The sequence below is a fragment of the Acanthopagrus latus genome, chromosome 20 (genome assembly GCF_904848185.1).
Source record: "Acanthopagrus latus isolate v.2019 chromosome 20, fAcaLat1.1, whole genome shotgun sequence".
NCBI lineage: Eukaryota > Metazoa > Chordata > Actinopteri > Spariformes > Sparidae > Acanthopagrus > Acanthopagrus latus.
This window is the reverse complement of record NC_051058.1, coordinates 20156322-20177570: the sequence shown is the minus strand read 5'-3', so window position 1 is coordinate 20177570 and position 21249 is coordinate 20156322. Positions and strand designations below refer to the sequence as shown.

The 21249-nt window shown below is 45.6% G+C and overlaps 2 protein-coding genes across 3 annotated transcripts in view; both read right to left on the bottom strand.

The window, feature by feature from the left end:
* The window catches only part of LOC119010072 (thyroid hormone receptor alpha), a 36978-nt gene extending 20009 nt beyond the window's left edge, over positions 1-16969 (bottom strand). The window contains exons 1-2 of one of the 2 annotated variants that reach the window (XM_037081929.1): positions 16833-16969; positions 4984-5045 (exon numbers count right to left, since the gene is read on the bottom strand). In XM_037081929.1, coding sequence (XP_036937824.1) covers positions 4984-5045; positions 16833-16888 — 118 coding nt within the window. In that variant the 5' untranslated portion in view covers positions 16889-16969. Of the gene's footprint in view, positions 1-4983; positions 5046-10050; positions 10336-16832 lie in introns of those variants that run through there. The other variant, XM_037081930.1, reaches the window with a different exon arrangement.
* Positions 16970-17177: 208 nt separating this feature from the next.
* The window catches only part of ormdl3 (ORMDL sphingolipid biosynthesis regulator 3), a 199607-nt gene continuing 195535 nt past the window's right edge, over positions 17178-21249 (bottom strand). The window contains exon 8 of the transcript XR_005071893.1: positions 17178-17233. The gene's annotated coding sequence lies outside the window, so the exon portion shown is untranslated. The remainder of the gene's footprint in view (positions 17234-21249) is intronic.

Here is a 21249-nt window from a genome sequence, read left to right as displayed (position 1 = left end):
AGACCATAATGCAGAGAGAAAAGATGCTGGGAGACAATTCGCAATCATCAAATTCCCTGTGAAAATATTATCTGAGACAGTTTAAGTGTATTGACTGTAAAACATCCTGCCACAGTTAAATCATCCGCCTCACGAGTGTTTGAAAACCACATTTGGACGGATTCTTGCAAAAAAAAAAAAAAAAAAAGTGTGTGTATGTGAGCAAAACAAGGTCAACCACAAAAGAAAAACAAAAAAAAACAGCTATTATACGTAAACAGGAACAATGTTCAGAGCAGCCGACTCAAACGCGTCCACAGTAACCGGCTCTGACAGCTGCAGAGAAGAAGGAGCAGCTTTTTTTGAAAACCTTCTTTCTTTCTTTTTTATTTTACAGATTTCCTGTCTGACTCTGGGGAATCGCTCCTGTAGAATATCGTAAGAACAAAGGCGAGATTGATTTCGGTGTTAAACACGTACACAGGTTAGAAGGAACCGGCTCAAGGAAGGATTTATACATTCAGGGCCAAACAATGGGAGAGTAAGAGCGCATGTAGTGAGCCGGAAAACACGACCACGTTCGGGGCAGCGGTCATCCCGACTCGCCTGAGCGTTGATATTAACATTAAAGATTCAGCTCACGGTTAGCCTCGCAACGACACAGCAACATCTGGCCTGCAGGGCAGCAAAATCAATACTTTCTATAATGGGATAAAGAGATAAAGAGCCACAGAGCTACAGCGGTCACAAGCGGGTCCCATTTTGCACACTCAGAGTACAGATACCCGACAAAAATATAGAAAATGATCAAGTCACGTCTACTGACGTGATGCTGAGTTATGGACCAGCTGTCTGCGTGGCTGCTCTGTAAGTCCTGCTGAGTGCTGCCGTTTGTTGTTTTTAATACGTATTGTACGTTTTTAATTTTCAATCTGCCTACGTCTGTAATCACGTCAGGTTGGGAACCTGGTGGAGGTCGGGCTTCGTTCCTCTGACTCTCCGCGGCCTCGGCTGCACTCTGTGACACACCACTCTCCCGATGGCCAGTCGGTGGCGGTGACGTGCCAAGAAATGCAGCGAAGAAGAAGAAGAGGAAGAAGAAGAAGAAGAAGAAGAAGAAGAGGAAGAAGAAGAAGAAGACTGGTGGCAGAATCTGAATCTGAATCAGGTTTGGAAGAGTTTTACGAGGAGGGAAATCTATTCAACGTATTTGTAAAACCCTCAAAGATACAAACAGTTTTTTCGCTGGGGTTCACACTTCATGTGAACTGAAGATTTGGGATATTTTTGCTTACAAGAAAACTCCACAGAACGCCTTTAAAAGTCGGCAGCTTCATCTTCAACAACAGAACTGCCACCGCCTCTCTCCTCTTTACTGTCCCAGTTCATCGAGTAGAACATAAGATCCAAATGTCCAGTCTGACGGAGGAAGTCTGTCTAATTACTGTCGACTCTATTAACAGACCAACTAACTCTTGACAACAACTTGATATAAGTGTTCAATGTTTTCTGGCCATAATATAGGCTCTGTAAATATTGACTCATTTCTCTGCAGTCAGCTGTACAAACATGGGTCAAATTGTTGTGGTCACAACGTTACAGATTGGCTCTTTAATGTTATTACAATATAATCCTGCTGAAAGAGAACTTGTTGCACGGGCAGTTTACGGCACATTGGTTACGTAAACGTCCACGATCTAAATTTACAGTATGTGGATTGCTCTCTCTCACTCTCTCTCTGCACTCTGCGTCCTCTCTGCAGCCTTTCCTCCGCTTTAAACTGGGGAATAGGACACTTTGTTCTTTTTCCATACGGCCTGCAACACCAGTCAGCGCGAGGGAGGGAGCGCACAGACACAGGAAATAGCAGATTTCCAGCCACGGCGTATGATATATAGCTCCCGAACTGGGAGGGGGAGGAGATGGTACACTGCAAGTCACAAATAAGCACACACACACACACACACACACACACACACACAGATCCAGTACATGTGTATGACGCTCACATGACACATATGCTTGTGTGTGTCCGTGTGTGTGTGTGTGTGTGTACCAAGGCGTGGTGAAAGCTGTGACTGGCAGTGTCAGTTGGGCTCTGCCTTTTGGCTTTGTTGCAGATTTTAGAGGAAGGGGAGGGCAAGAAGAGGATGGTGGGAACGAGAGGGAAAAGACGAGAGCGAGGGTGTGTGTGTGTGTGTGTGTGTGTGTGTGTGTGGAGGGGGGGCATATGTGACATTTTGGCCCAAATTGATTTTTATAAAACCGCCGAAGAGCTCGAGCATTTTTCTGTTGATAAGAAAAATCCATTCAGTGTCAGAATGTGAATTTAGACCCGGGGGGGAGGAGAAGCAAAGCACTCCAGTGAAAACAGTGAAGGAAGCGTGCAAGTGCATTTGCAAATTACAAAAAAAGAACGAAAGTCAATCCTTCAGAGAGGGAGGAAGAAAAACACAGAGGCAATAAGGAAATAATACAAACTAAACAGGGGTGGAGGTGGAGACTGGGGAGGGGAAGAGGTGTGAAAGGGGGAGTAGGAGGAAGAGGAGAAACAGGCCGAAGCGAAGACAACGAGGACATCAGAGAACGATCATATAGGAAAAATGTCAGCTCCGGTGCGCTGGCAGGGCGAGCAGCAGCAGCACCAGCAGCAGCCGGATCCCAGAGCCAGCCTGCTGTGGCTGTGTTTGGAAGCCAAGCCCAAAATCAATACTGCTGCAGCTCTCCGGCTCCGGCTGCACGCCCCTCCCACAGCGGGCCCTGCAATACGTCCACCGACGGGAAAAAAAACCCCAGGAAAGGGAAGGAGATTTTTCTAGTGTGGCTGACTCAAGATAAATATTTTGTCTTCGCAAGTTTCCCAAGACAACATCTGCCGTTTGGTTTTCTTGTGAAAGCGTGTGGATGGAGTTGGTACAGTGCGAGTCAGGTCCCTGAAGGAGTCTCAGGATTGTTTCTCAGAGGTCCTGACATGACAACAGGACAGCGAGGAGACATTTGAGACTGTAAACAATGAGGATATCAGGAGATGAGAAACTGAGACTACAGCTGTTATGCTAAACCTCGTTCCCGCTCCTGCAGTGTTCATGACTGAAAACACAGAAGAGCTGCGACTCCTGGTTGTTTTCCATTTTCATTTGAGCTTCAGTTTATCCTATAAATCGACCTGATGTTCTGTTCTACTATCAAACTGCTCATTTTGTCTGAACGACAAACTTCAAGTGATGGAATTTATGATCTAATTACGGTTTAAAACTGAAGTGTGAATCCTTAGAGGAGATAAAGTAGAAAACACTGGTGTTTGGTTTGCTTATTTGTTAAGTTCACAATTTAATTAGTGAAAAAAATAACTGATTAATTGATTGTTAAAGCTACAGTAATAGATGCTACTGGTTTTGACAGGTTGTCACCTTACAAACATGTCTAAGCTAACGTGTTAATAATCAGTGTGCAATCTGCTGTCTAATTAATAAATTAGATTCATTTTTTTGTTTGTTTTCTGGCCACCAGACGAATGTAAATCCAATATTCACTCTTTTTTCCATCTCTGTTTGTCATTTGCTAAATGCTTTGGCTAGTTGCTAAATCTGTCCATCTGCCTTCTGGTGCTGCGAATTCATCAGAGCTTTTTTTTTCACAGAACACAGCTACCTGCTACCTGCTACCTGCTACCTGCTACCTGCTACCTGCTACCTGCTACCTGCTTCCTGCTACCTGCTACCTGCTTCCTGCTACCTGCTACCTGCTTCCTGCTACCTGCTACCTGCTTCCTGCTACCTGCTACCTGCTACCTGCTTCCTGCTACCTGCTTCCTGCTTCCTGCTACCTGCTACCTGCTTCCTGCTTCCTGCTACCTGCTACCTGCTACCTGCTTCCTGCTACCTGCTTCCTGCTACCTGCTACCTGCTTCCTGCTACCTGCTACCTGCTACCTGCTACCTGCTACCTGGAAACGAGGCTGATGAGAGCTGTAAGACGTACCTGTAATCGCTGCTTATCGCCGCAGGTGCCGCCAAAGAGAAAAAAAAAAACAGACGTTTCACTTTAAGAACATTTATCCCAATGTATGCCTACAACAACGGCTCCACAGCTGGTAGTGAGTGTTCATTATTACGACCATTTTTTTTTTTTATGTTGGACAAAACCCTCCCGAGTGTCCTGAAGGCGTACTGAAGTGTCCAAAGTCTGTCTGAGGGTCGACTCTCCCACAGGACGACGCTGACATCATTACAGTGCGTGTAATTTGATCTGAGCCAACCGTGCCCCTCAGACAGACGCACTGTCATACTTTCCCGGCTCAAATGGACCATGGCGGGTAGAATATGGTACAAGATTCCAGCGGTGATGCAGAGCGGCGGCAGGGGTAAAAAAAAAGAAAGAGCCTACTGGGAGGGGAAAACGTGACAAGTACCGGCCTGGAAGATATATTTTATAAATGCCAAATCAGCCATCCTGTGCAATCAGATGTTTATGTCGCCGTGCCTCCCACCGCAATCTCATTCAGCATCTCCCTCTCCCCCGTCTTCACTCGCTGCTTTGAGCTCGGGGGGGATTTGGAGCTGTCACTCAGACGACGTTCTACGTCCGACAAGAAAGGCAGACGGAGCAGAAGGCTTTCGTTTATTGATGACAGTTGCCAAGATGTTTTTTTTTTTTTTCTCTCTCTTTGGAGGTGACAAATCGAAAGCGTAATGTGCACAAGGCGGTGATGAATAATGTACCCTGAGCTTCTGTGCAGTCACTCAGCTGCCTGCATTCACCGCGCCGGGGACTGACAGCAACAATTTTCCTTCTCTAAGAAGAATTCAAAAATGTGTCAAACGCCGCTGAACGAAATGTTGGGGAAAGTGATTTTCAGACTGACTGGTTCTCTGCATTCAGAGAAGCTTTTATCCTCTGAAGGAGGGGTGTGTTTTCTGAAGAGACTCAGAAATTCAGGTTTGTTTCCAAGCTGCCACTTCAGATCTGCTTTAGAGAGTCTATCCCCCTTCCATCAGGTACTCACCAGTCATGCTCTTCACCGAACATTGGCTGTTCTTCCTCTTCCTTTTCGGGCCATTGAGCCACCTGAGAGAGCGAGAGAGAAACGAAACAAGAGGGAGAAAGAGAAGAGGGAGAAATAGAAAAAGCAATAAGTAACGGTGCATTTTCTGCATCAGGATGCATTACAAGTCAAACTGGACTGGACAAAATCGCATCTGGAATTGTTCTGGCTTGTAATGTGATCACATCTCAGCCAGGTGTGAAAGCAGTCTGCACGGGTCTGTCCACATGTGAAAGAAAGACAGAAAGAAAGACAAAAAAGCTCAACAAGTTAAAAAGGTCGTCTAATTCCACCTCCTCCTGATATCTCAGCCTGCCCAGGAAAAGGGCTCCGGACCAACGCTTCCTCTGGAGAGAACAAATAAATACACAGACGGCCGGGCGCCGAGTGCTTTAAGGCAACACTGAAGCGCTTCAATGCTGCATTCTTCCTAATGGCCAGCAGGGGGGCGACTCCACTGGTTGCAAAAAAGATGTCTGGTTGTGTGTAAGCTTGTGAAAAAATTACCCAACTTCTCGCTTCATTCATTATCTAAGCAAACATGGTTAGGTTCTTGTCCTCAATCGCTAATTTCAAGTCTACTTTATTCTGTAAATTATTTATCCATTGTGCTTCTGTGCTGGTTGAGTGGGCAACCTAGTCTGAAGTGAGTTTATTATTAATATTTCTGATTTCTTTTTGTGCTGCACAGGTTGTTTTATTCTGAGAATGGACCGGATGCCGTTCCGCTCTCTGACTTCCCATCTTTTACTTGATCTGTTACAAAAATAAAAGCAGTCTGAGAGCCTTGTTCTTCAATATATCGTGTCTTTACTGTTCAGATAGTGTCATAAATAAGGTGATGAAAAAAGAAATGTTGTGACTTCCAGAAACTTTTCTGTACTTGTCTCTTCCCTTCATCATCCTGGATCTCTGTACCAGCTCAGGTTAAATAAAAACAAGAGCATCAATTGCTGCCAGTTCAATTTCTAACAGAGAGACTGACAAATAAACGCTTTATCACAAGCCCAGTGTCAGCTCCGTTCTCGAGGGTTCTCCCACAATGAATCCAAACAGTCGGGAAAAAAAAAAAAAAAACCCCAAAACAATTTGACGGGGAATACAATTAATCCCCACCCAAAACAACTCCAATTATTAGAGTACACGTGGGGAGAGGGCGCGTGATAACAGATGAAACACAAAGACTCGCGCAGAGCAACGCACCTGCACCCTCACCGACACATGGGGGAGGCATGTAACGCACAGACGGGGAACTGGCGGCTCCGAGGGGAATTGTGAACGCGCAGGAGAGACGGAGTTAAGTGGGGGGGGGAACATTTCTGAAGAGAGAGTATGAAGAGAGAGAGTGCTTCTTGTCAGCGTTGGATGTGTTTAGAATTCCCAGGAGTCGAGCTCTCTCTGCTCTCAGACTCTCCCCCGACGGCCTCCAGCTCTCCTCCCACGGCGGCTCCCAGGACTCCATTAGCACCGCAAATAAAGCGACGTCCGGCTCTGTTCGGATGCACCGCGCTGGCCTCAAGGTTACATTTACACCGGGACGGAGCATGTTTGTTATCATGTGGAGGAATGATGCCTGGTGTCACGCCCTCCGTCTCATTAGTGTTTCAATTTGCAGAGCTCTTCCTTGTCGGTTATTAGCGACCCACCCGCAGAATTTATAACAATGCCAGAATGAATGAATGACTGCATACTTTGACATTCAGCACAAATGAAGTTGTTTTATTCACAAAGTCAGAGTCTCCTTGAAATCTAAACTCTACATTTCATCCCTCCAAAGTTTTCTGCGTGCAACAAATGACGCGTAACAATGTTCATTTGCATTAAAGATGATAAATAAATACAAACGCAAGACTTTAAACGTACCGTGAAGAACTTTTTCTCTATACGACCCACATTAGCATCACTGACAGGACCATCAAGGCTGTTTCCATTAAGTTATTGTAAACAGATGCATTACCTCATCGCTATGCATCCTGCAACAGCTGCTCCTTTAATTAAAGAAGAAAAATGTGCTGCAGCTTTCTTCTCACTTGCTTCCAAAAGAAATGCACGCGGCAGCTAGATGGTCCGAGGTGGAGCGTGTTAAATAAACCACGCATGAGATATGTAAACAAAAATGCAACGTGTAAAATCTCCTTCCAGGGAGAGAAATCGCTTCTGAAAGTTCATCCTCGACATCAGGTGCTCGGTCGTTTGACTGCCGTCACGCCACTGCTTGGCCAAAGATCAATTCATCCATCGCAGCGCCGGGAAAACAAGATCTGAATCAACGCTGTCGTCTGTGGTGCTTCACCTCCGTTGTACCTACACGCTGGGATAACTCGCTCTCCATCTATATCTCTGATCATATTTTGTCACTTTAGATTATGTAGTATGAAACTGGGAAGGTATTTTTTTCCCCCTTTTAAATCCTGAAGTACACATTGTGTACTTGGCGGGGTCCGTATGACCTCACTCGGTTCTGTGATGAGGCGTTCTTTACCTCCGCTCCGTTTATCATTTCCATATGTGAGGAAAAACCTTCCCTGTTATCCTCCTGCATGCGCAGACACGATCTAAATGAGACACGATGGCTTCCCTCACCATCTGATCAAAAGCTTTTCGCAGACAACATTTTTCTCACTTCTCTTGTAATCAGGCAGGTTTTTTTTTTTTGTTTTTTTTTTATGTATTTCACACCAGTCAGCAAATCATGTTTGCCCCTCAGACAGATCACATACTTGTCAGTTCAGGAGTTGCTAAATGCCAACCCGATCTGCCTTTTCACTTTTTTTTTTAACCTCGACTTCAATTATAGCATTGGCTTGTTTATACTAATGTTCTCTTCGCCCTTTTCAGAACATGTCAGAGATCTTAACAGGGCGTTAAATAATCTCCAAAACAGCCGACTGGGTTAAAGCTCGATGCATCTTGATTGTTGTGCATGTAGCATCTTATCAGAAACTCATCCGTGGCCTTTAACTCGGGGATATAATGCTCTCGTCATGCTGCGATGTGGAAGGAGAATAGAGGAACGTCTGACAAGGCGACCGTCCCCGAAAAGCCAGACAACTAAAGACGCTCATCTGCGAAGAGACCGTACATACAACAACAGCAAAGGTTGGAAGGTTAATGCGTGTGGCAGCTGGATCGCGATCTTGTGGTCTTCTGAATCCATCGAGCCAGGCTTCAAGCTCTCTGGGCTTGTGGCCCGAACACACTGCGGTCGGACCAGTCTGTGACCTTTGAGGAACTTCTGGCAGCTACAGGTGTGGTTTGGACGTGACGACCAGCAGGAGAAGCAGCTGTATGTTTCAAAACAACAATGGCGGCTCCTAGAGACGTTAGCACGGCTGCTGTATCGTCGCTCGTATCAGAACTGGACAGTTTAGTTCATTGGAACGAACAGAAATGATACGTATCGTATGATCTCTGGCGTGACGGTCTCCTCTCTCATCAGGTCCCTGGTAACACTCTCCTGCCGTCGAACTAACTGGTTGACGTCAGTCCGTGATGGATGTTAATGGACAGATGGTTTGTTTCATCAAGTGTTTTCTGCACAACGACTTTGTGACCGAATCTGTGCAACAAAACATCTGGTGTGACAGGTTAGTCGCATGTTGAACTTTCTAAAAGTCACGTCAGTAGGCTGAGAAGAAACTCATTAACGCTGCAGCGGGAAGACGAGCTCGACTTTTTCACCGCGACGCTCGAATGTAAACATCCACATCATCACTCCATGCAGCTGCTGAGGGCGACAGCCATCAAACTGTCAGCCGTGTGACAGTTCACTTCTCCCGAGTGGCAGCAGGTTACTCAGAGATGGAAAATACAGGCGAACTGGATAAACACAGAGTTATTCAAGTCCCTGTCAATCAAGTGACAACAACGCCTTCTCTGCATCTCGCATCCTGACTACTGGCCCCCCATCAGGACACCACAGCCTGCCACATGTTAAGCTTTATTTTCCCACAGCCGAGCTTCAACCGCACAGCTGATACAAAACAACAGCCAGAGAATTGGCACGGCGATGATAATGGAACGACACTATAAATGACAGCTGCCCGAATAAGCTCCAGCTCTAAACCCTCTACTACAGGCCGATCAATCCAAAAATAGCATTAGTGAAAATATTAGCAGCCTTGCAGCTAAAAAAAAACAAAAAAAGAGAGAGAGAGAGAGAGAGAGAGAGAGAGTGAGAGCTCAGTACTCTTGGCGGAGCTTCAGAGGTGCTTCACTCCGAGGACTCTCAGTGGGAGAGGGTGACAGAGAAAGTGGCCGAGAGAAGAAGCGAACAGGAAAAACAAAACAAAAAGCGGCGGTACGAACAGATACAGTTCAGCGTGGATGTTCCCACATCTGCTCGGATGTTCCGCATGACAGAGCCTCAAACGAGCATCAACTTCTTGTCTAACATCATCGCTTCAAGGAGCAACTCTAAACTAAGATGTTAACAAACAAACTGAAGGGAGATTTGACTTTGCAGAGACGCAGGCAGGCTGGACGGACTCAGATGTCACACAGTAAAGCAAAGTAAGTCTGACGGTCGGTGAATAAAAACAACACAAACATGATCGAGTATTTTTTGATGGAATGGAAGTGTTTTCTTTTGCAGGTCGAGGCACGACGCCGAGTGCCGTGCAGGCATACCATGGAGGGCGTTTTTGGTTTTTTTTCCTTTTTACAATTTCCAACTGTGAAAAACTCCAACGGGATTGCAACACAGCTCTAAATATGCAAAGTCCCTCACACTGTGCCTCTCAGCAACCTGAGCCAACCCCGCAGCAAAACGTGCACACTGTACTTTCCCTTCAGCACACACACGCACACACACGCACACACACACACACACACTCCAACACACAGGAGAGTGTAAAAACTTTAGCTGACGTGCTGAGAGCGACAGTTTGATTTCTACGGCCTGCGATAGCTGCTGAACGGAGCACACATGTTGCACAACAAAATGCACAGAGTCCAGAGCAAACAACAAGAGGAGAGCAGAAAGAGTCGACACCGCGAGCCAGAAGAGATGACATGAAAAAGACTTACAGCGCTGACCTGATGACGCAGTGGGACTGTAAAATATGCATGGCGGAGGAGCACTTCCAGTTCAAGTTGCAGATGTACCTGACTTGCCGCCGCACGGCTCTCACGCATGCACTCCGGTCTATCTGTGTTTCTCACTCTCTCAAACCCTGATGTCTCTACCAGTCGTGCTATCTTTAGCCTGCTGACCCACTCAAACGCATGTTGCCTCTCCCTCCCTTCCCCTCCCACTTCTGCAATCTGTGGGACTTTTCTTGCTCTGCTGGCACCGTAGTACCACCCAGTCTCCCCTGATTGGAAGACAGCCAGTGTCTCCACCTGTGACTTTGACAGCAACCGAAGGGGGGGGTGTTGAACAGGTAATTACCGGGACTGTCAGGTAAGCTGAAGGGCTCTCGTCTATTTTAAGAGGCAGCGTAGCTTTTTGTTTTTTTTTAAAATCACGACAGCTGCGGCACGCACGATCCACAAAACAAAGCAGAACAACGTGTTCTCACAGATAATTGCCCCGAGTTTTGAAGCACTTAAAGGATTACGATGGCGTTATTCTATATGTTTTTTTTTTTTTTAAATCAGGCGTGACGAAGCAAAACAAGGCAAGACAAGACACAACACGGAGGCAGAACGGCACGAAGGGGCAAAACACAAGAGTGAATAACAGAAGTGGTTCGGACTGAAAGTTACAGGAACACACACCGCTGTACTGCTTTTGATGATGGGTACTGACATGTTTCTCGGTACTGTATCAGGTCACAGTACAGTGTAGTACAAATACAGGTGTGTGTGTAAGTAGAGGAGCATTGAGGAGTGTTGAATGAAAAAACTAGATATTTTAAAGAACTTATAGTCGAATATGTACTACAGGTACTTTTAGTTTCTTCTTTTGCTGGTGTTACGTATCTTTGAATTAACTTACTGTCATTTCATTTCACTGGACTTCTCTTTCCTGTACCACCTGAGGGAGCTGAGGCACCACCACGGTCCCAACACGACCGATTAGTTGTGTCAAATGTCAAACATTCGCTGGTTTCGGCTGCTTTTTCTTGGTCGTTGATAATACTGAGCAAAGAGTCTTTTGATTTTCGACTGCTGGTTGGACAAAAAGAAGCGATTTGAAGACGTTACGTTGGGCTCCATCGAGACGAGCTAAGTGCTAATTGCAGAGTTAAGTGAGAAAAAAAAAAAAAAAGCTTATTGTTAATTGTCTGAATCGACCCCTTCGCATCAGTGACGCGGGGCTGAGAAGCACCTGCTTTGAAGCTTGTGTGCTCCTCGAACAGCCAGAACAATACAAAGACACTCAGAGTGGTCCGGAGATTTATATCCATAACAGCGTCTGAATGAGACCCCCTGTACTATGTTTAATGGACCACAGTGGCCTATTGTTCAGCGTGCATGCTACAGTCCTATAGCTCGGGACCGTCTCGTCCTATACATCCAGCTAATGGACACTTTGTTCCCTCATGTGTCCCGCCACTGTCTAAATTACAGGCTGGAGCTGGAGGGGGATATAGCATGCCACTGAGTGAAAGCAAGACAACTCCCTCTGTCCAAACACACAAGTGTACAGCAAACCACACATAACCAATAATAAACATGGAGCTAAATCCTCACATACATACAGCTCGGTACACGCTGTAAAGACCAAATCACTGCAGCAAGCCTGTGATTAGCTGCTTTTATTTCACATCTCGTCTGTGAATTTGATGCGTATTGCCTCAGTAAATTCTAATCTATACTTTCCTGAACTGTTTCCACCAGTGAGGATTACGACTTCAACATAAAGGATGGTGAGCTAACAACTACAACCATGCACGAGAGCGCACATGACAACACAAGTCTGACCACGGACACCGAACACACACGTTATCACACTGACATTTGTTTTCTCGCGCCTTGGACACACTTGGATCACTTTACAGGCTTTATCTGCTCTTTATGAAGAGAAACGACGCAGGAAATAAGTACAAATATCCTGATTCTGAAATCAGATCGAGGCGACAAATTTCCTCTCACTTCCTCTTTTCCTTCCCTACATCCTCTCATCTCCTCTTTTCCTTCCCTACATCCTCTCATCTCCTCTTTTCCTTCCCTACATCCTCTCATCTCCTCTTTTCCTTCCCTACATCCTCTCATCTCCTCTTTTCCTTCCCTACATCCTCTCATTTCCTCTTTTCCTTCCCTACATCCTCTCATTTCCTCTTTTCCTTCCCTACATCCTCTCATCTCCTCTTTTCCTTCCCTACATCCTCTCATCTCCTCTTTTCCTTCCCTACATCCTCTCATCTCCTCTTTTCCTTTCCTACATCCTCTCATTTCCTATTTTCCTTTCCTACATCCTCTCATTTCCTATTTTCCTTCTCTGCATCCTCTCATCTCCAATTTTCCTTCCCTACATCCTCTCATCTCCTCTTTTCCTTTCCTACATCCTCTCATTTCCTATTTTCCTTCTCTGCATCCTCTCATCTCCAATTTTCCTTTCCTACACCCTCTGATCTCCAATTTTGTCACTTCAAATTAACACAAATGCACTTTCTTCTTTTTCAAAATCAGCTTTTCTTTTGTTTCTTTTGTTTGCTTGCCTTGAAAGCCGACAGTCTCCGGTTAACCCAAACCCTCGGAAACTTTAATTTTTGGTTTTTAATACTTTACATCACCGTGGTAACTAAGGTCGCAGAGGTCCGGATGAGGTCGAGAGACAGAAATGTGTGAAAGTCGTCTCCATTCCATCTCTGAAAAACTCAACTCATGATCAGCTTTCAGTCAACAAAAAAACGAGTCTATCACTGAGACAGGTATTTGCTCAGGTTACCGGGTTCAGCAGGTTTATGTATACATTGAACACATCCTATGTAGGCACACCCATATTCTGCTGGAGCAAATGTCAACTCAACAAGACACCTTCATCACATGGCAGAAATAACCGGTTATGCACAGTAACTCCCTCTCTATTCAACCTGGTGGCATGTAGAGAGTATCAAAGCTCCACTTAGTATAATTCAATTCTCACGTGGACAAAGAAGAAGTGACGTAACAAGTCATACAATCCATAGCAACGGAGCAATTAGCAGTGCCTTTAACAGGGGCAAGGCAGGACATCCTGTCATCATGTATGTACGGGAAGGAAGAGCATGTTTACTGCGAGGGGGTGAATCTGATCCACGCGGACACGTGAGCTGTGGTGGGTATTAAAGTCAGCGAGGAGGAAACAGGGAGGCTTGACGTTTACGTCCCAGGAGGTAAAGAAAACAAAGTAGTAACACGTTTTAGATTCATGCACGGATCTGGAAAAAAGGATTTTCGTATTTTCTCCCAAGTGTGTTGAGATGCAAATATTTCATTCTGTTTTCTGTTTTCGAACTCATCATTTATTTCTCATGATGAAAGGTTATCTCAGATGAAGGGAAACGCGCGTTTCGGGAGAGATTCTGCCTCCGACTGCAGGAAGGTGAAGCTGCGATTCATTTCTCAGACTGCCTAAAACATTCTCTGATTAGTGCGGTTGTTTTACTGCAGCTTTGTTTTGGTTTTAGTCTCGTTTTAATTTGTGTTTACGGACATTTAGTTCACTGTGCTAACTGTTTTTCTGCTGCATTTGTTTAGTTTGTTCTCTTTTTTAAATTATTTCTTATTTTCCTACCATTTTTTTTGGTTGCATATATTTTCTTGTGATGCCGCTCTGACACACTGACCGATGAACGGCTAATATCGGTGTCATAGGAACATAATTCTTCAAGTTTCTGTACTTTCATTAATTTATAAATTAAGCGGTGAACTATATACATTAGGGATGCATGCATATATAAATTCTCATCTGACGCAGATGTTTGAATTCGGCCGTTATCTTAAACTGATACTTCTGTCCCTGTTCATATTAACTGGAATGTTGTTTCAGTCATTTTTCAAGCAAACATATCAAATAATCACTTTTTCCAGCTTCTTAAATGTGATGATTTATCACTATGAGAATAATAATACATAGTACATAATACACGTCTCATCAAAATAAATTGTTGATTAGTCGCAGCCTGAGGTTGATCTGCGCAGGTTTGAATGTGCTCCTCGATGCCGATACGCTACAAGGAGTCACGATCAGACGTCTCCTGCCAGTCACAGCTGAGCCAAGCAGCTCATACCTGCGGTGAACATGAAATCCCACAGCGTGACCCGGTCGAACAGGTTAGAGGAACGACGCGGGACGCAAAGGAGCAACAAAGTTATGCACGAGTCATTAAATCACTTTGATTGTCTCTGAGTTTATCTCGACTGCACCGACTGCACCAACCGCCCCGAGACAAAAAAAAATAAAATAAAAACCAAGCGCTGTGATCTTCTCGGCTCTCGTGTTCGACCGGAGGCTCTCAGATCAGGGGATGAAAACAGGCCTCTTGAAGCGCGTCAAAAACAAAGATTCCTGGACGCAGCGCGCTGAGCCTTCATCGATGTTAATGCAACACAGTGCAAGCAGCCTTGCATCAGCCGCGGTGATGTGTGAGCGCGAGTGACGCAAGCCTACGCTTGAACCAAATCCAGCGTGACAACGCGCGCAACAATTTCTGAATTTTAATGAGGCAAATATGTGAAGCAAACTCATGCAGGAACGGCATCGAAAACACTCTGGCTGGAGCAGCACAGAAACCTCAAGAAAGTGTGTCGAACAAAACTATTTTTTGATGAGAGAGTCTTAAAAAATGTCCCGACCACCGTAGGTAGAGGTGTTCCGTTCTCCGTCTGCAGGTTGGTAACCATAGCATCGCTGCGAAGAGGCCCAGCAGGCTCACAACAACAGGCTGTCGACATGCGGGGGGGGGGAGGGGCTGTCGGAGGTTTAATAAAATCCATCATCATCCTGAACACATCAATGATATTAATGCCTCAGTCCGAAGCCCTGAGAGCTTCATTCCTTGTGTTTCAAGTCATCTGTGAGGTGAAACGTGCAGGTGTTCTAACACAAGCAGAGATATATAGAACACCCAGCCCCCGACATGTCAAGGGGAAACGGATCCTACATCCATGACCGTAACAACTGTCCCTGTCCCCCCTCAGCAGCAGAGCTGTTAATCTCCTGACAGGTGTTCATGTTAGCTGAGGAATCTGTGCAGGCTCCGCCGGATCGGCTCTCCTGACGCGAGCTTGCACATGGAGACGGCGTGCAGGGAGAATCTGATGCTGCTTTATAGGCGGCATACTAGTCTCTTCACATGGTAATAAAACGGGATTGCAACACACGGCTCGAAAATATTCAAGGTCCCTCCTCGGCCACCTGAGCTAACCCCAGAGCAACACGTGCGCTGCGCTTCACCTTCCACGGCTGTTGACATGTAACGGCAGCAGATTGATTCCTATATAGCTTTAAATAGGTAGATGCATGGAACACATTTAAGTGTCATTAAGTTCAGGAGTCCAATTTAAACACATGGCATTGATGCTGTGTGTCTAGTGTTGCCTTCACATGCAGCTCTTATCCCCTTACTGCCAAGAAAGCAGTATGTACTATATGTCTGTAACCAGGGCTGCCAAAAGAGAGGTCAGAGCGTCCGCTTGTGTTGCTGGCCAGCATGAGGCTCCATTTATATAGTAAATAAGGAGAAGTTACATGTTATTGACATAGTCCCATCTTTAAGAATGTTGATTTTTCTTGTCTCATTCCCAGCTCGTTAAATACTGATGCTTTGGGCGGGTGGCCGGCCCGATACGTAAACCTAATACTTGACGACCCGGGTAACCATAAGTGTCAGTATGTGACTGGTTGGGAATGGGACTCAACAACTGACTTTCTTCCAAACTGGACATTTAAAATAGATTTAAAAAACCAAGCAGCACAAACAGGAAGGGCTCAGTAAAGGCTCCTGAAAACAGCTGAAGGCGACCGTGATGAAACGGTCAAATAAAACCTACTACAAAAAAAATAAAACCAAACTACTAAGTTTAAGTTTCGGCCCGTCGTCAGACAGAAGCGCTTTGCTTTCACCCAGAAGGAATAAGTCAGTGCAGCTGTACAACATTTGTTTGAATGCCAGAATGACGCTTAATGTTTCAATTATTTCATTGGCAAAAGGAATATTTATCTATAGCAACGTAAATAAGCTTTCTGTAAAAAGCTCCTTGCAATGTGTTCTTGATTAGAAAACCTGATGTGATTAAACAGAAGCTGCTGCGACCTTGCGACACCTCTCAGACACAAGACAAACTTAACAATTTCACTCTTTGTTTTTTCGTCTAACTGAACTTTTCCTCTCAGCCGAAGCCGACTGACAATCCGTCCTTTTACCCAGAGGGCCCCCTTCCTCCAGCGACGGGACTTTCGAGAGCTGCGCGGCTCCATTCTGCTAATATTATGTTTTCATTAATGAGAAGGGGCTTAAACAGCGCCGTGTTTGTTTGTGTTCGGGCTGGTCTGACTGGCTCTGCTCCTCAAGACATGAACAGAGGGGGGAGGAGGAGCGCCGGGGTCAGACGTAGCTATAGGCTCAGCGCTCTGGAAAACAATTCAGACGAGAGGAAGAGCGCGGCGGAGGAGGGGAGGGGGGAACAGGGGGTTACGATGTTCAGACAAAACGGCCCAGAGATATGAAAACAAGAGCGCCATGAGAGCGATTTGGATGATAAAGGAGAGACTTGGGGGAAAAAAAAAATAAAGATTTCCTTCTGGATGTCCTCAGAGCACCTCGTCCATATAGAGCAGCAGAGCGGACACGTCTGCTTCATGTCACGGCCGTGTTTACATCAGGGGAGACAACCTAAAGGAGGAGCTGATTAAAGAGCGAGAGCAGCGTCGCACTCACCGTTTCTCTTCTCCCTCTGATGGGCTAGGGTCCTGCTCCGTCGGAACGAGTTCCATTCACCTTAATTCCATCCAGCAGCCAATCATGAGAGACTGAGGCAAGCCCCACCCTCGGATGCACACTTGTCATTCGCCGGTCGGGAGGGTTCAGTCAGTGAAACATGACAGGGTCCCGTCCCTGAGCATTTGGGAGGAAGCGGTGCCGGGGAGGGGGTGAGGTCTCCAGAGAGGGACTTGCCCCCCCTTTGTGAGGTCGTTGAGGTGCGTCCCAGGTGCGACGCCACAAGATGAGGAAGATGTCGGAGGTGTTCGCTTGAGGTAAACCTGCAGACGCTTGGTGGGGGGGCGGGGCTGGAGGTGGGTGTCAGTCTCAGGGGTACGGAGGGTGGAGTGTGATCCAGCCTGGGAGAGAAGAAAAGACACAGTTAGATGACAACGTCTCTGGAGCGCAAAACACTCGATCATGTTTCGTTCCTGGTTTCCTCGACGACAGCGAGCTGAACATCTGTTGGGAATGTTTGCTTGAAAACCAAGACGCCGGGACTGGAAAGATGCGATGAACACTTCTCACTATTAATGATGTAAATTGCGAAAATAACTGGCGGTTCAAACCCTTTGAACTCCTCCTCCTTCAAATGTTTCATATCTCTAAAAATCTCACTTATCTTAATAACAAAACAACTCATACTGATCCAAACACAAACTCGCCACGTTGTTTTGCACAGCACGTGACGTAACAACATCATCACGGGCGTAAAATGTGATGAAGCTGACGACAGAGGAAGAAGAAGAATACTCTCATATCAACGATCTGATGCAGTCAGTGGCTCCAGGAGGTCGATTACTAATGAAAATAAAACCTTTGCATGTTTTTGCGCTGTATACACACCAGCTAACACAGTCTGACTCAACGTCAGCTGCACCTTTCTAAGGCAGTCAGACTGTTTTACATATGAGTCAGGTGCAGATCTTGTTTTCATCTTTGTGACACCGTCTGACGGCGTCTCTTGGTGGCTCTCCTCCTTCTACGACACGTATTCTATCGGCGACAAATTGCTCATTTTCCTGCGGATGAAGCTTGTTTTCAATGCAGCCGGTAATCTCTCTATTAGCAGTAAAAGCAATAATAATATCAGTCATGTCTAAGGACATTCTCATGCCCCTGTATCCCACTGTTGTGGATTAGAAAAGGCACTGAGCCGGGGATTAGCAGAGGAAAAGAATAAAGCCTTCCTTGGACGACAGAGGAGGGGAGGCAGGGGCTACTGGATCAGGACCCTCTGAATACACACCCACTCACACACACACACACACACACACACACACACGCAGTCTTTCACGCAGATTCAGCTGCACATCCTAATGCTACTTAACCCTGCATAAGAGGTGACATTCTGTAAACAGGCTTCCAGGAAACATCCAGTTTTAGTGTTAGCAGTCGGCGGCAGCAGCTCCCCCCCCCACACACACCCCTCCCCTCTGACCTTCCAGGCCACCGTATCCAGTCTTAACTTGGTGTGTGACTCCGAAGAATGTTTCTCTTTCTAGTCTCTCGCTGAGCCGGCTTCCCTGCACGTCACGTGTTTTAAGTTGGTAAACAATTTTCCAGTGGGAAGCGGGGCTGCAATGTCAGATCAGTTCATGACTGATAAATCCACCAATTATCTGTTTATTCCACTAAGTGGCAGGAAATTTGAGAAAAATGCTCGTTAGAATGATCTGGAGTCCACAGTGATGTCTACAAACTGCTTCTTTTGTCCAACCAACAGACCAAAACCCAAAGACTCTTCATTTACCCTCATAACAAACAAAGACAAGAAGCAAATCTTCAAATTTAAGGAGCTTGAACCTGTAAAAAAGTGGACATTTATACTTGAAAAATGACAAAAACAAATACACTAAATAGCTGATGTGATTCATTTTCTTTCCGGTTAATTGGATAATCATCGTAGGTCTATTTGCAGCCTTTAAATAATAAACTCCTGACCTCGATAATAAATACCATGTTTGACACCAGGGGGGGGAAGGAAATGTTTTATGTTTATGAAAAGATAAATAAGAAGATAAATACAACAAGGTGGGTGTACTGTGTGTTTAGAACAGCGGTATTTAAGGTAATTGAGGGGCAGAGGGAGGAGGTGGGAACATGTGGAGCAGCTCGGGAGAACGCAGAAGCACAGCTGGTATCAGTGTCGGTACTGTTGAACATGAGTGCTGAACGGGTCCAAATATTCAGAAACTATATTTTTCTCTAAATCTTGATGCACTTCGCTGTTCGTTTTGAAGTCTCATGCTTGTTTGTCGAGGCCGAGACTCCCTTGTTAAAGACATTTTTAACCTCAGCAGGAATGTTTCTGCTTCAATAAAGGTTAAATAAACAAAAAAAAGGTTGAGAACTGAGAGTTTAATTAGTCCACAGGACAGACTGCTTAACACCTTCTTTAACCTGTTGAGTTTATGAATCAGTGGAGCCGCTCCGTGCCACTGCAGAGCGGCTGGATCTGCAGCGGTTTAACAGTGTTATAAAGCTTTTATTGAGCTTTAAAAAAAAAAAAAAAAGAAGCAGAATATTCCATCATCAAGAGGTCGAGAAAAGAAAAAAAAAACGCAGCTGAACGGACACCAGGGTGTGTTGCTGAAGTCTCTTCTAGCGGAGGGCGGGCTCACTGGCGTCAGCCAGTTAGCGCCTCAAACAGCCGTCCCTGCGGCCGCACACCTGTCTGTTGTGTGTCTGCTGAAAGGAAAAATCAAGAACCGCATTCAGACCGTTTCTGAAGCATGCACTTCAAAACACAGCACGCACACAAACACCGTGTTGTGACGAGGCTGAGTTGGCCCTACGAGGACCAACTTTGGTGAAGAGCACGGTAATGACACAAACCCCTGCGAGGCCCTGCCACTAATGGAGTGTGCTTTATCAACGCCGTCTCTCTATCACATCGACTGTCGCTACAAGTGGCGCTAGCATCAGTGTTTGTGTTTGTGGCACAAACAGTCGGCTGTTTATGGCGCCGGGGCCGCGGTGACGGGCGAGAGAAGGGGGCCTATTGTTTGATAAGCAGCTGAAAATTAGCTCCGAGTATCAGCGAATAAACAAGCACATGTCCGACCTCGTTCAAAGAAATGTGGAACTATTAGTGGGAAAAACATCTCATTGGACCCGAGGGCTCATCTCGCTCTATTCATCTTCATCTCTCACACCAGAAATAGCCGGGCGGTGCGGTCGCGACGGGCCGGGGTAGGCACACAACTCTCCTCCCTCCACATTTTTTTTTTCTTCCTATGTAAGGAAACATAAACGGTTATACTGCAGCTGCTGTACATATTTTACCATTTTTAAAACGGTTTATGGTCATATTTGTGGAAACAGTGTCTAGGCTTCAAGTGTCTGGATCGGTTGTTTCCCATGGGTGCAGTTCACTGACCTCCGAGGACCGGCGGTTCCAGAGGAGTCGCGCAGTCAGATTAATGGCGTGCTACTGATTGCAGCGCGCTTTAACCTTGTGTAGCCTCGAAGTTGACGCAAGATATTTTCCTCCCCTCTTTTTGACGGGCTCACGTGGTGTTGGCTGTGCACAGGAGTAAAGAAGAGGCCGGCACGTTAGCTGTAACCACCAGGGGTGTCACGATTCTCCAGATTCTTGATTTGATTTAACTTTTGAGTTAAACGGCAGATCATTTATTCTGGCCGCGGGTTAAGCTAACGCACTGGCTTAGTCATTAGCACATTGTGTGCTACCTTTAGATGTCTGGGTATTCAGAAGTTGGAATATAACACTTTGGTTTAGCAACACAAATAAAATACTGGGCTGTACAACAGTCTCACAACTCAGTCAGGAACTACTTCCACCCTGTTCTCTGAGTTGAGGCCAGACAGCCCAGTGTTGCGAACCGCAGCATTAATCAGGGTTTCCACCTTTCCCGGAGGAATTTAATATTCCAGCGTAACATCTGTGTTTATTCAGCATAAAAACAAGTGTCTGACTATTTTTCTTGCTTCCTTGACCTTTAACATAATTCAGATTGTGCTTGGAGGGACTTATTTTTCACACACATAATGACAGGAGAGATTTAAATACATAACGTGTGACATTTCTTTCTTTAAAACGTCTAAAAAAACGATTAGGCCTTCGTAATATTTTACTGAGCTGTGTTCTGGCGTTACTGAGGGTAAAACTTGTTTTAATTTGTTGTCTCTGGCTGCAACTTCCGGGAGAGAGGAAGGAAGTCTGTGAGCGTGTCTAAACATTGTGTGGATAACACTTTCAAGCGTCACCTCGTCTTCTGTCAAAGTCACGTCAGATTGGTTGCTCAACAATGAAGACAACAACTCCCATGATCCCGAGCTACTTGCATCTCATGCTTTGTTCTGACAAAAAAAGGCAAAAGGTAATTACCAGATAACATAAAACCAGTAG